The 15,017-nt window shown below is 29.5% G+C and overlaps 1 protein-coding gene and 1 long non-coding RNA gene across 2 annotated transcripts in view; one reads left to right on the top strand and one right to left on the bottom strand.

Annotated features, from left to right (window-relative positions):
- Window positions 1-15,017, top strand: part of LOC142333858 (facilitated trehalose transporter Tret1-like) — a 122,368-nt gene that overhangs the window by 65,319 nt on the left and 42,032 nt on the right. The window contains exon 3 of the mRNA XM_075381421.1: window positions 2,460-2,706. Coding sequence (XP_075237536.1) covers window positions 2,460-2,706 — 247 coding nt within the window. The remainder of the gene's footprint in view (window positions 1-2,459; window positions 2,707-15,017) is intronic.
- The window catches only part of LOC142333859 (uncharacterized), a 66,377-nt gene that overhangs the window by 30,495 nt on the left and 20,865 nt on the right, over window positions 1-15,017 (bottom strand). The window contains exon 2 of the long non-coding RNA XR_012758725.1: window positions 5,360-5,504. This is a non-coding gene — a long non-coding RNA (uncharacterized LOC142333859). The remainder of the gene's footprint in view (window positions 1-5,359; window positions 5,505-15,017) is intronic.

Raw genomic sequence — 15,017 nt, 5'->3', positions numbered from 1 at the left:
ATAACCTATAGTGAAATCATTTTATTGTGCACACATTATAATTCCGCTATTGACTATAATACAGAGATATTCACATTTGATTTGATTTATGGAATGTAGTTACGCACAACTGGTAATGTCTTACAGCAAGTGTTAGAAATGTCCAACATTTTCCTAACGTCAGGTTCGAACTTTTTGCACCATATTTTTTAAGATGAATTCCATAAGCCCTAATGTCCTATGAAGGGTGTCAAATTTCATGGTTAGGTAAAACTGTTTTTCCTTCATACTTACATATTTATTTACTGTATGGAAATTACAAATGTCATATACTAATTACAGTTGTAATAATTTAATCATTATAATTTTTTTTTTTTAATAAGGAAAGAGTATTAAATATTTTAATAAAATATAAATGGTTTTAACACAACACATTCTTATGACTAATAAAATGAACAGAGTAGAAAAAAATAAAAATATTGAAATTTGTGAATCGAACAGAGTATTACGTAAAAATGTGAATATGTGTACATGCGATAAATATAATGGACAAGGGATTTATATTATTAAATTAAAAGAATCGGCAATAATTTTGAAGTAAGTATCATCTTTATTAAATTGTACAGTAAACATTATATCAATACAAAAAATCTAACACAGTTGTTTCTATTGCACAGCTCACACACACAACTTAATTTAAAATATTCATCATTTTATTTAAATATATCTTTTCATTCATTTAATTCAATGATGCATTCACGCAGATATGGCAGTACTAATGGCAACAGACAACACTAACTAATTTAATGTAATTTCACAAGTTACATAGTACAAATTTCGCTAGTACAATCGGTAGACTGGTGTAGCCACAAGGCTTAACGCATCATGTACCAAGTCAACTGGGCAATCGAGTTCGAGACCAAGTCAGACAAAGTTACTTTTTTTACGCATTAAATATTATTCATTTATTTAATTCTACTGTACACTTGTGACGTGACAACATAGAAGATGACTACAACAGCATTTTTTAGTATGGGGTTGCGATTTTGCAAACATTATTTTTTGATAGTTAACAAATGTAAGAAAAATATGGCCTTTATTAGGCAAAATCTTGAGATACTGATGGTGATTTGCTCTACAACCACATCCGCTTGACCTTTTATGTTAAAAATTTAACTGGATCAATACCCCATTTTAAAAAGTAATCTGACTAAGTTTCATCAAAATTGGTCCAGTAATTCTGAAGATATAAGATGATTTAGAGGCTGGCACTGAACAGATGTACTTGCGAATACAGAAAATTTCCTTCCAGTTTTTTGGATTTCTTATGTGTCAAAACATCAAGATCCAGTGAAAACCAGACGTTGGACCGATTACAATTCTTTCCTTTCTAGAACTATAGAACTATCTAGATCGGAAAATAAAAAAAAAATGGTAAAAATGCCATAAAAGTTTTGTGAAATCTCCATAAAGCTTCCTTACTTAGGATATATACCGTTAAATCTTAATCGTTTTTTTTTTTTTTCATTTATGGTTGATATGGTAAAACATTTGTTTTGTTTTAAATTTAAAATTGAATAATTGAGTAAAAATTATTGCCATATTAATTGGTATAATTTTTAACGAATAGTTTACAAATGCTTGATTTGGCAAACAGATCCTGTTGAGTGATAAAACCAATTATAATTCATACTTCATTTCTCTTTTTTGATAAAAATAAATTTAACATTAGATGTTCTTCGATAAGGATTATTTATACTTTTAGGGTAGAGTAAATTTCTTATGACAAGGCATCTACAACTGTTACATTTACATCATTAATATATTTTTCCACGTTAAAAATTATTATCAAGTATATGACGATGAGGAAACTGGATTTTATAACAAACAAAAAATCGGAGATTCGAATCTAGAACTTTCTGGATGAAAGACCAAGACGCTATTTTATTGCAGCAAATTTTAGTACATCAAAATAGTCATAGATTGCCTGTGTATTATTTGTAAATTATCATCATCATTTGGTGTTCCGCCTGGTAGTAGATCCCTTACCCCCCTACTGTCTCCATCAGTTTCTGAACCTAGCCTTTGCTTCATCCCTTGCAGTTTCCAGTCTTCACTTCATCTATTAACTTTTATCCTTCGTCTTCCTAAGTTCATTTTTCCTTCTACTAACTCTCCGATGAAATAATCAAGGTTCTACTCCCTCTAATCACATATCCTAACCAGTTTCCTTTTCTTTTTTCATTTCCCACACAAGAGCTCTTCTTTAATCCTGTTCATTATTTCCTTGTTCCTCACTTTATTCGTCTACCTTACTTTCTCCATATCCATATCTCAAGAGCCTCAATCCAATCCCTTTGCCATTTCTACTATATACATTAAGAATACAATTTCAGGAATAAACATTACGGTTTAATTCAATAATTATATGTTGTATATAATAATTATACGTAACTTTCATTAATATTTTTTTTTAACAGGGAGGAACAGTCGCAACCAATAGTAACCAGACATGAAGAAAATGAAAAAGATGGCAATCAAACGGACGATTGTGATAATAATGGGGACTGTAGTATTACTGTGTTTCCCCATATAATTCCGTATCAAATAAATAATGCAAACTGTAGTAATAGTAGTGTTATACAAACATTAAGTGGTAGTCATAAGGAAGATATACATAAAAGTCAATTACATAAAAAATCTGCGAGGAAAGCATTCATATCACAAGTAAGTTTAATATTTATTTATTTATTTATTAACGATAAATTTTTAATTAGTGATAAATAATTTTACTGTTTTAATGAAGTTTTTTTATTCCTTCTATTCGGTACTTGGGTTTTTAATATTAAATTCTTCATCGGTGTCCTGCAATATAACATTTCTTTCTTTTAATAAAAATAAGATACATGCAAATGGTTATTACAGGGGGAAGAAAAAAGCTAACAACACAGTTGTAGGATTTTCCCATCATGTGGCTTTTTTCTGATTAATGGCTTACACACACATACAACTTAATTAAAAATTGGCCAGTGTTACACTAGCGCTCCTTATGATGGCAGAAGATACTACTGATGCAGTATACCCATTTAGCCACTAGTTTAGAGCATTTTTTAGGGTGGGGGATGCGATTTTGCAAAAAAATCTTTTTTCAAATATTATTTTTTAATTATTAAAAAATGTGCTCAAGAAAGATAAGACCTTAATTAGGCGAAATCTCAAGATACTGAGAGGTGACCTTGCTCTACAGTCTCACCCACTTGTCCTTACAAATTGAAAATTTAATGAGACCAGTGCCCTATATACAGAACAAATCTGACCAAGTTTAGTCAAATCAGTCGAATAGTTCTGGAGATATAAGGTGATTTAAACTGTGACACTAAACACACAAATATATATGAACATCTGGAAAATTTTCATTCAGTTTTTTGGCCCAAATTGGACCAATTACAATACTTTCTCTTCTACAACTATAGCACTAGACAGGAAAGTAATAAATATAAGTCCTTATAAGAAATAAAATGTAGTTTTAAGTCGTATATGTTTCATTTGACTACATCTTTTCATTTGTTAGTTGTGAGAAATTCTACATTACATTTCAGCCACCTTTATATCTTAGTCTGTAATTAAGATATAAATTTTTAATGGAAAACCCAGAAATGACAAATAGTTGGGAAATGAAGCAAACCCTGAATCAGTCTTTTCTGATTGGCTGACATTTACCAGGAGACACGAGCATGTACCCAACATTTACAAAATAAAAAAGTATGAAAATTTTGCCTTTAAAAATTCCAATAAAATTTTTAAATCAATAGCACCCTAAATATTAGTTTTATTGAATTATGTTTTATTAGATGATTTTCTATACAAAAGAATTGAGAGGAGAGTGGAAGAGGTGTTAGGAGAAGACCAATTTGGGTTCAGGAAAAGTATAGGGACAAGGGAAGCAATTTTAGGCCTCAGATTAATAGTAGAAGGAAGATTAAAGAAAAACAAACCAACATACTTGGCGTTTATAGACCTAGAAAAGACATTCGATAATGTAGACTGGAATAAAATGTTCAGCATTTAAAAAAAATTAGGGTTCAAATACACAGATAGAAGAACAATTGCTAACATGTACAGGAACCAATCAGCAACAGTAACAATTGAAGAACATAAGAAAGAAGCGGTAATAAGAAAGGGAGTCTGACAAGGATGTTCCCTATCTCCGTTACTTTTTAATCTTTACATGGAACTAGCAGTTAATGATGTTAAAGAACAATTTAGATTCGGAGTAACAGTACAAGGTGAAAAGATAAAGATATAGCTGATGATATAGTAATTCTAGCCGAGAGTAAAAAGGATTTAGAAGAAACAATGAACTGCACAGATAAAGTCCTACGCAAGAACTATCGCATGAAAATAAACAAGAACAAAACAAAAGTAATGAAATGTAGTAGAAATAACAAAGATGTACCACTGAATGTGAAAATAGGAGGAGAAAAGATTATGGAAGTAGAAGAATTTTGTTATTTGGGAAGTAGAATTACTAAAGATGGACGAAGCAGGAGTGATATAAAATGCCGAATAGCACAAGCTAAACGAGCCAGTCTAACATAAATAAATAAATATTTATTTTATAAATATAATTTAACCAAACTTAACCTATGCTTACTTCGCTCTAACCTTGACTAATTAACACCGTAATTTTTTGAGTGTAGGTTAAGTTTGGTTAAATTATATTTATAAAATAAATAATTATTTATTTAACCGAAATCTGATTGAATACTTTGTTTTTAAATAAAGCTGTAACTGCAGTGGCGTTAATATGTAAGTACCATATTATTTTACTCAGAATCAAATTCTCTACAAGTTTTGTTTAAAACGTTTACGTGTTTATTACCCATTTAACATAGTTATTTTACATCAAATATAAAATAGATTATTTTTCAACCCTAATCTTTAGTCTTTTACCCCAGATTTCTCAAAAAGTACTTTAAATACAGTTCTAAAACCTATTTTTTATCGATTTTTCGAGTCAAATTTTATATAAAACCACTAAATTTATTCTTAATTTAGGTCCCAATAATTACAGTCTGGCTTAATTGTACTGAATGTTCAGAAATCAGGGTGAAATCTTTCACCAGTCAACATTCACTAAGAAAGTGTTTCCGAAATAATATTTAATATAACGGTTTTTCTTTATTTTCAATAGTAAAACATGTCCTGAAAATCTATTACATTATTTGTGAATTCTCTCTCTCTCTCTCTCTCTCTCTCTCTCTCTCTCTCTCTCTCTCTCTCTCTCTCTCTTGTTTTACAAAATTAATCCAGGATGTAAAATTAATTTGCACACATATTATCTAATATTAAGTTTTTAAAGAGATAAAAATAGATTTACCATTCTCAGTGGCAAAATGGTAGCATCTTAACTTTCATTCAAATGTCTCAGGTGTGAATCCTCGTAAGGCACGACATTTTTCATATGATATAAAAATTCCATTTTCAAATTCCCAGGTACAAGCTTCTGCAAAAAATTAATTCATCTGCCAAAAAAAAAAAAAAATGACCTAAGATATTAAAATATTTTAAACACATAATTAGATAAATGAAAATAAAAAAATATTCTTCGATCCATTAAAACACGGATACATTAAATGATTAATTCAAAATCGTTTTATAATTTTATAAACTTTATTATAGCTATAAATCTTTATTAATGACTTTTATATACAATTATGGTTTTTGTTAATGTTTATCCCCTAGCTTTTTATTTTTTTAGCACCTTGTTTTTTCCCCTCTGAAATATAATTAGGAACAGCATGATGTGTAACGTTTATAATAAATTACAAATGTTTTTTGCATAATTCCATAATTCTTTTGAGCCTAATCATTTTTCTACGTGGATTAAAATAGACGTAGTAGAAACATATTACAGTTAATAAAAGTTGTTTGCATCAAATGAATATCAAGTAATATTTACACAGCTTGTATAAAACTGTCTATATCTAAAATAAAGCCAAGAATAGATATGATAATTAATGGTTTTAATAATAACAAAACAATCATTTGAATACGATGATATATCACATGAGTATAAGATTAAAATTCCTTCTTGAAATAACATTTCAAATGAAATAAAAAATTTTACTCTGTTTTTTAAAATACCTGAAATATTTGCTTCCAGATCTACATGAAACTAAAATAAATTTATTTCCTCACTGGAATTGTAGATAATACTTGCAATCAGCATGACCCATTTTTAAAATATTTCAATGAACTATTTTGTTAGTTAAAAATATGATAATAACAACATTGTATTTATGAATTAAACTATGTTTATTTAATTATTTATTAATTAATTTTCCAGTAGGAGAAAGTTACTTAAACAAGCATAAATAACTATTTTTTAATCCCATATACCTTATCTAAATAATTGGTTACATTAATAAAAATTTTTATCAGAGACCTTGTTCTATTAAACATACAAATATTAATTAAACTGTCTGCTCCATCATTATCAGTATGAGAGTGTAGTATTACAACATTTAATTAAACTCTCTCGGTTCTCTCACTGCAGTCTAATATTAAAAAAATTTAGAAATAAAACATATTTTTTTTTTTAAATACAAAGATAAATCAGGTAATCATATATATATATATATACATGCGTATACATATATATATATATATATATATATATATATATATACGCACAGTTATCAATGAAATGATTTCTTTCATTCAATTCTTAATTAATTGGTTTAAAAATAAGTGTGTTATCAACTCGACCTAATTGTAATTTTTTTTCATCATGAAACCATATTGCTTTAATGAGAACAATTTTTGCGGTAAAATTCATTTTTTTAGTAATTTTTTGACTATTGTCCAAAGATTTTCAACCAGGTTTAACCCTGGGGAGTTGCCTAGCTACAGAAGCACTTTAATGTTTCGTTCTTCAAAAAATTTTTCCAACTTTTCTAATGGCATGGTACGTCACCAAATCTTGTTGAAAAACTCAATTATGGAAATTTGTTTTGAAATTGCGTCACAACCCCTTCATTCAGAATCTTGATGTATCTATACCATCTATTGGAAGTAATGAACTAAGGTCTTCAAATGTGAAACAACCCCCAAAATTTTTTTTCTTCTGGGAATGTTTAATGATTTTTGGATATGAGCTGGTGATGTATTTTCATCTGATGCTTTTCTAATATATGGAAACCTTTGTCCCTGAAAAGCAAAAATGTGACTTATCGGAAAATATTTTTCCAGCCTTCTTTGGTTCCTTAGCATGTGCTTTAACCCACAAGAATCTTTTTTACAATTGCTGGTGTTAAAAGCTGCTGTTTAGCTGGTCGATAAGTCTTCTATCCAGCTGTAAGAAGTTGATATCTAATAGTTATCCTGTATAAATCTGTTCCACTAGCCGCTAATTCTCGATTTAAGTCCACAGCAGATACATTTGAATCAAGTTTACTTTTTCTCACTAATAACCTATCTTATATTGGTGTAATTTTAACACATTTGCCTTTCCTTTGAGGTGAAAAGGAACCAATTTCTTTAAATTGTTTTAAAATAACATTTACAATTCCCAGTTCAACACCACACTCCAAAACTACTTGTCTTTTCATACTTGTGTGCTAGAGACTGATTTTTTTAATCAATATTCAATTTTATTATGGTTGTGTACAAATCAAATTCAAAAATGTCCATCCAAGTATACAAATCTATATATAAGATCCAAGTATACAAATACCTAAATTTATACCGCCTCTTCTTGGTACTCAAGTAGTTTGGTAGAAACAGCAGTTCTTAAAAGATATGTACAAAGATTGTACTTTCCATCTGGTGGCAGTACAAAAAAGTACAAGCTGGATTCAATCATGTGTTAATCTAATATAACACATTTATTTTATTACATAAAGGGATTTTTAATTACTGTTGATATTAAATTTTGTAGATTGAATTATAAAAATATATATTGTTGATTAGTCATCAGTTTTCAATTTTTTTTTTTTTTGGGGGTTAATTGACCATATTAACTTGATGCTGGTGTGCAGGAATAAAAATTTTGTAACATATGAGAAATGCCATGACTGTCTGGGATTCAAACCTGGAGTCATCCAATTAAAAGACTAAGACATTCCAGCGATAGAGATTGATGAAGTTCCTGAGGTATAATTTAATTTTTTATTGAAAAAAAAAAATTATAGATTATACTATGTAAGTATGTAAGATGCTCAACTATACAGGTTATAAGGGACGTAATGTAATATAGACCAATCAAAATAACTCATTTAGAGAGAAAAAAAAATTGTTGTCTGGACTTATATACGTGGAAATGGTAAAAGGGCTTATAATAAAAGTAAAAAAAATAAATGCATGAGCAGGAGTGGTGGAGGGTTGATTTGGGTGAGTTGAAAAGGGGTAAAAATGGTATTATTGCGATTTCCGGTGAAAGTTGACATCAAAAACACTTTTGGTTATTTAAGACACAGAAAGGTATACTTTCTCCAAGTTTCGTCAAAAATTCAATTAATTTGTGGAAATGAAAAATAAAAAACGAAAAAAAAAGAAAATATTTTTCGCATTTCTCAGAAATTTTGAGGTTATTTTAAAAAGTGGTTTCTACAAAAGTTTTTTTTGAACCCCCCCCCACCCCCGCACTATCCCAAATCATCTTCCACTACCTCTGCTCATGCATTTATTTTTTTTTTTTTTATTATAAGCACCTTTACCATTTCTACTTATAAAAATCCAGGAAACAATTTTTTTCCCCTAAGTGTAATTTGGTTGCAGTAATATACAAGTCATTCCCAAAACTGTTATAGTCAGTCTAAATATATCGAGTAACCTTTGTCAGCCTTAAAAAGAAAATGAATATTGAAGTAACTTCCCTTCTTCGAAAGAAGTGAGCCAAACATTCTATTGCAAGTTGATGTACCAATGTCTAGTTGTAGCCTATTAATGACAACTTCACTCTTTTCATTAAAAGACCATATACTAAACCTAATTACTATCAGAGAAAACAACTCTTGTATTTCAGATGTCTTACATGTGTTAAAGCTATAAGAAAAATTGAGGCAAATCTTTAAAGTAATAAATTAATTATTCATTTTTTGAGAAATGATGCATTACATCACTACATCTAATGAGAAAAGTATATTTTATCATATTGTCTATACTTGACGATACCTTCATATTTAAAACTTCCTTACGCATTCTGTGCTGCTAGTTAACTGTGTGAATGCTTTCTTTTCACATTTCTACCCTTTGTGATTATCAAAAAAGTTTAATACAAAAATAAATGATGTATTTTTTTTTTGTCTTCAGTCATTTGACTGGTTTGATGCAGCTCTCCAAGATTCCCTATCTAGTGCTAGTTGTTTCATTTCAGTATACCCTCTACAAAATGATGTATGTATTATATATATATTTTTTTTTTTTTTTTTTTTTTTTTGTAACCATCTACTACAGTTTAAACAATTGGACGACCTCACAAAAATTAATATGAAATATCAAAAGTATTTGTAATAAAACTATTATTATTTATAATCATTTACAGTTCATTATAATATTAAAAAAACATAGTATTATCACATAATTATAAAGCTAATTGTTTAAATAATTTGATTATATTTTTAATTATTATTTACAAAATACGTATTAGACAGCTAATTCGAATTAATAAATAACTGTTTTTTTTTTAACAAAATTTTACTTACTAGACATTATTTTTTTATGAATTTTTATAATCATTACTTTGAAAGAAAAATTAAAAAAAAATGGTCATATGTTTGATAGATGACCCAAACCCTATTCTTTATGATTATGAATTATAAAAGCATTGTAATATTACAATACAGAATGAGTTTTGTTGATTTTAATGGTTGAAATTATTGTTAATTTTTATCCCGGTAATAATTACATTGCTCATCGGTCATGGTTGCAATTACTAATTTTAAATCTATCCTACTATAGTTTAAATTAGGTCACCATACTTCGTGTGATGAATGTGGTAACCTCCAGTCAGGAGGAATATGTCCTGGGAATTTTCCTGGTTATTTCTGGGGCATTTAGATGGCCTTCTGCTATATACTAATTACAAAAGAGAGATTGTACTGTAAGTGAGTTGCAAGTTATATAAAGTTACTTCAGACATTGGGATGAACTGCTCCACGAGGGCAGCCATGAAGTGGGGAAGACACTGTCCAAGAGTTGTCCGCAGTGGATGATGAAGTTTAATTCACTTCTGTGGCTGAGGTTACCCAGCGAAAATCACATCATGGCTTATGCTGACGATGGGTTCCTGGTGGTCGAAGGAGATTCACGGAGGGGGGTTAAATTCCAAGTCACTCAAGCATGCAGGATGCTCAAGCTATGGGGTCATCAGCATAAGATAATATTTAGAGAAGACCAAGATGATGCTCCTCAAAGGCTGTTTGGCTGTGAAGCGGTGAGTCCACATATCCAGATGGGAGAAGACATAGTGAAGGTGTTATATGCATGATCTTTTCCCTAATGTTGTTGATTTGTCTCTTGGGTACATCCAAATAAGTATATGATGCAATTTCTTTCAGAGCATGGTGCTTTTCAGGGCAGACTACAAAAATTCGGTCTGGCAGACTCTGGTATATGTCTGCAATGCGGATTATTGGACAATGCTTATCATGTGATATATGAATGTGCTAGGTATGACAATGCGCTCGGAGATCACTTATTGGCCTACATTTTATCTCCATGTTAATTGAAAAAACCGGGCCAAATGGGTGATCGTAGAAAGTTTTATTGCATATTTGGTGAAAGAAAGTATTGCTGAAGGGGTGTGATGTTCTGCTTGAACTTTCCTTCTTTGTGTTTATGTTTGGTTTTATTGTTATTTTGTTTTATTGTTTGTTAAAATGTTGCTGTTTTTGTTTGGTTATAGATTTTTTTTGTTTTTTAGCTATGTTTTATGTTACTGTTGTTAAATTATTAATGTTATTGTTAGTGTTTTTGTGTTGTCGAACTCATTTTTACCTTTTGGGTAGGTAGAGTTCAGTTCCTTCATTCTTATAAAGTCATTCAGTCTTGTTTGAGACTTGACTAGATGTGTTTTATTTGGAGATCATGTTAGTTAGTAGTACACCAATGGAATGTCTTAAAAATTACTGTAGGGCTTCTTTTTATTAAAAAAGCTGAAATCTGGATGAAATTTTTCACTAGCCATAACTGAAAAACAAAGCGTTTCCAGACCTATGTTTATAGAATGTTTTTTATTATTTTCACCGGTGAACATGTCCTGAAAGTTTCTCCATATCTTTGTGGGTCACCTGTACATATGAATATACATTATTGAGCATTGGCAAAGATATTCTGGAATCTGGGAATACGTATTATCTTTTTATCATAAATTTTCCAATTAATATATCACACTAAAAAAAATTGTGTATCATAATGGCAATATATACGAATACATAATTCCATTATTCATAAAATAATATATATAAAAAAATAAATTAATAAAATTAATTACCAATTTCAGGAAGATAAGTTGAGTAGTTCAACAGTAAGCTCTATTAAATAGATGAAAAGGGAGGGATTTAAAAAAAAAATAAATAATTGGTACAAAATAAAATTTAAACCTTAGGAAAATATATATTAGTCTGTAAAATGAAACTAAAATTTCTTTACAACTAATTACATTATTGAACCTAATCTGTAAATTAAAGCACATAGTACAAAATTATGTTATAAATAAAATTCAAATACCATTCAAACATGCTCAACCTATTGTTGAAATTGCCAATTAATTTTATTTATAACATTTTAAAATATTTTTAATAGAATCTCTTTCAAATTATTCAATTTAAATCACCTAGATTTTATCTAGGTGAAAAAATGAACTGAAGAAGTTGAACTGAAGAAGCGTAAAATGCGTTGTTTCATTTCAAAGTCATGTATTTTGTATATGTAAATCAATTTATTGCTTAATACTATGTCCTAATTTTTTTTTATTGCTTGACATATATAAAATTCATTATTGATTTTTCTGAGAGTAATGATATTCAGTATACAGAAAATCCCTGTGGTGAAAATATAGGGTTGAATATCAGTAGCAAATCAGTGGGCTTAGCATACATGCATTCAAATCAAATATTTAACTCATTGTACAAGTTAATAGGAAACTACTTCATTCTTCACTTTTCCCTAGAAGGCCTGGAAATTTTTAAATATGTATATCTTGATAGTTGGAATGACTAGGATCATATTAAGTTAGTTACATGAAATCCAATAGTTGAGTAAATTTGAAAAAATCCTTTAATATGATACAGAAATCAGTAATTACAGACAATAATTGTTATTACATACTTAGAATTTGAGTAACATATATATTTACAAAAACAAAATAAATAAAATATAAATTCATGCCTAATTAATTGAATAATATAACAGAATGGTAAGAATTATTTTTGATAAGAAATTAAATGAATAAGTAGTAGGTTAAAGTTCATTACACAGCTATAAACATGCACATTCAGTGATACTGATAAAACTGTAATTTTAAACGAGTTATACAGATTACCTCTGCCATTGTAATTTATTGTAAAATATACACATTTGTGACTTATTACTTGGCTAGTTACATTACATTGCAGAATAAAATATTAATAAACAAAATACAAATAAAAAGGTAACTAAGCAATTATTTAAATTAATTGGAAGACGAGGGCATGATCCTAAAACTGATAACAAAGATTTTACTTACTGTAAATAATCATCATCAATAGACCCTGTGGAAAATGTATAGATGAAAAGATAAGAAAAAAATAATAATTGAAAAATAAAAAGTATTTATGAAACACTATAAAACAACTGTTCATTCAATCTCAATAAAAAGTGTGAATATAGCTCAAAGAGGCTAAATTAATACTTTATATTATGAATACCTAAAACAAAAACAACTGTTTGTATTACAACAATTATTTCATAAATATTGTTTATTTGCCAATTAATATTTATTATAATTGTTATTTTCAAATTCACCCACTAAATGGAAGATGTTAAGCAAACAACTCAACTTTCCTTTCGGTTCTTCTTGTTGCTCAAGTAAGTTTTCATTCTTTCCGAGAAAGCTTGTTTACGCTCTTCTGACCATTTTGGTCTATACAGTTTTTGTTTTGGTTGCTCTGATGTAGCTTCCCATTTGTTTACTTTGTATCTGAAGGTGTCTCTTTCTAAAATATCTGTTGGACTTATGTAGACTTTTTTAGGTCCTTTCGAAGTTTGTCAATCCAAGGTGTTGAGTTCTTGAGCGAGGTTACATATTCTATTACCCTTTTTGTCGGTTGATTTTCTGGTAGTATACTGAGATGACCAAAGAATTTCATTTGTCTTTTCTTAATGTCAATTTCGAAGTTTGAATACTTTTCTGTTGTTTTGACTGACTGTAGTCAGTACAACCATTTTGAATATCAACCATTTTGAATATATTTTGCTCCTAGGATTTTCCGAATGATCTTCCTTTCTACTTTTTCAATTTCAAGTTCATGTTTTCTGTTAAGTGTCATAGTTTTGCTGGCGTAAAGGACTGCTGGTTTTATAACTGTGTTGTAATACCGGAGTTTAGTCTGTCTTGACATACATTTTTTTGTGGTAGATGTTGTGAACTAACCCTAGTGCTTTTCTGACTTTTAGGAGACAATTTTGTTGTTAGATTTTTTCAAGACCTGTTGGTTCTATGAATTCCCCGAGGTATTTAAAGTATGGGACCCTATTGATTTTACCATATTTTGTTTTCAGACTTGTGATACCTGTCTTTGTACATAAGAATTTAGTTTTCTCGAATGAGATCTGCAGTCCCACTTTTTCTGCATTTTCGTTAAGTATCTCGATCTGTTTGACAGCAATCTCCTCATCATCGGTCAATATTGCCTGATAATCCACAAATGAGAGGTATGGTATGTAGAGGTTGTTTTTGGGAAAGCCCAGCCGGATTGGTTTCCAAAACTCACATTCCTTAAGTTCCTTCTCCCATTCTTCCATAACCTTGTAAAGGACAACACTTAACATCGGAGAAAGTCCATCACCCTGTCACACCTGTATGAATGTCGAAGGGTTCTGAGATTTCTCCCATAAATTTAACTTTAGACTTTGTGTTTGTTTTATGAGTTCTTGGGTTTTAGGATCTAGTTCCATTTCTTCCAAAATTTGGAATAGTGAGGACTTATCAATCGAATCATAGGCCTTTTTGCAGTCTACAAATGTGCATACCAAGGGTTTCTATCTTAGGGCTCGTATTTTGAGTTTTCAGGTTATTATTATTATGAGGGCCATTCAATAATTAAAGACACAACAAAATACAGAGGCAAAGCAGTTGGTAAGAGAGTTATGATACTTTCAGAACAGTAAGATGGTAACTCTGTGATTACTTTTGATCATCTGTATGAGTAAAATTAATTTGTTTACAATATCAAAATCAGGCAAACAAAAACACAAAGAAATTTATTAATAAACATCGAAACAAAAAAACCTTCAGACAACTCTTTTATTATATTTAAAATATCGGCCCTGAAGTAAACCACTGGGTTCGTCATCATTCAGTTAAGCACCATTCCTCATTAAGAAATAAGTTTTAGGGTGAATTACCATCATCGTGCTTTCTAAAACCAAAATAACTTCAAAACAAAATATTCGCTTGCACCTCTTCTCTTCAATAAATAAAGATCACAGTTCCAGTTATCAATCTAGACCATCCAAAATTTCTCTAAAAACAAGATTTTTCATTCATTTATCTCTATGCACTGGAGACAGTTTCACTTTCACTCCACTCCATGCTTTTACTCTTGATAATGCAACATACAACTGTCCATGCCCAAAAATTTCTCTTCTCAAATCAATACCAACCAATTCAAAAGTTTGTCCTTGAAAATTATTATTCGTCATACAAAAAGCTAATAATTTGTTTACATCAAAAATTAATTTAAATGTCAGGAAAAGATTTTTGAAAGTATATATTTGAAGTGTCGCTTTATATGGATGTGAAACTTGGACGATCAGAGTACCTGAGAAGAAAA

Source organism: Lycorma delicatula, chromosome 13 (assembly GCF_047948215.1).
Source record: "Lycorma delicatula isolate Av1 chromosome 13, ASM4794821v1, whole genome shotgun sequence".
NCBI classification, from domain to species: domain Eukaryota; kingdom Metazoa; phylum Arthropoda; class Insecta; order Hemiptera; family Fulgoridae; genus Lycorma; species Lycorma delicatula.
The sequence above is the reverse complement of the archived record's forward strand: the minus strand, read 5'-3'. Positions and strand labels throughout refer to the sequence as shown.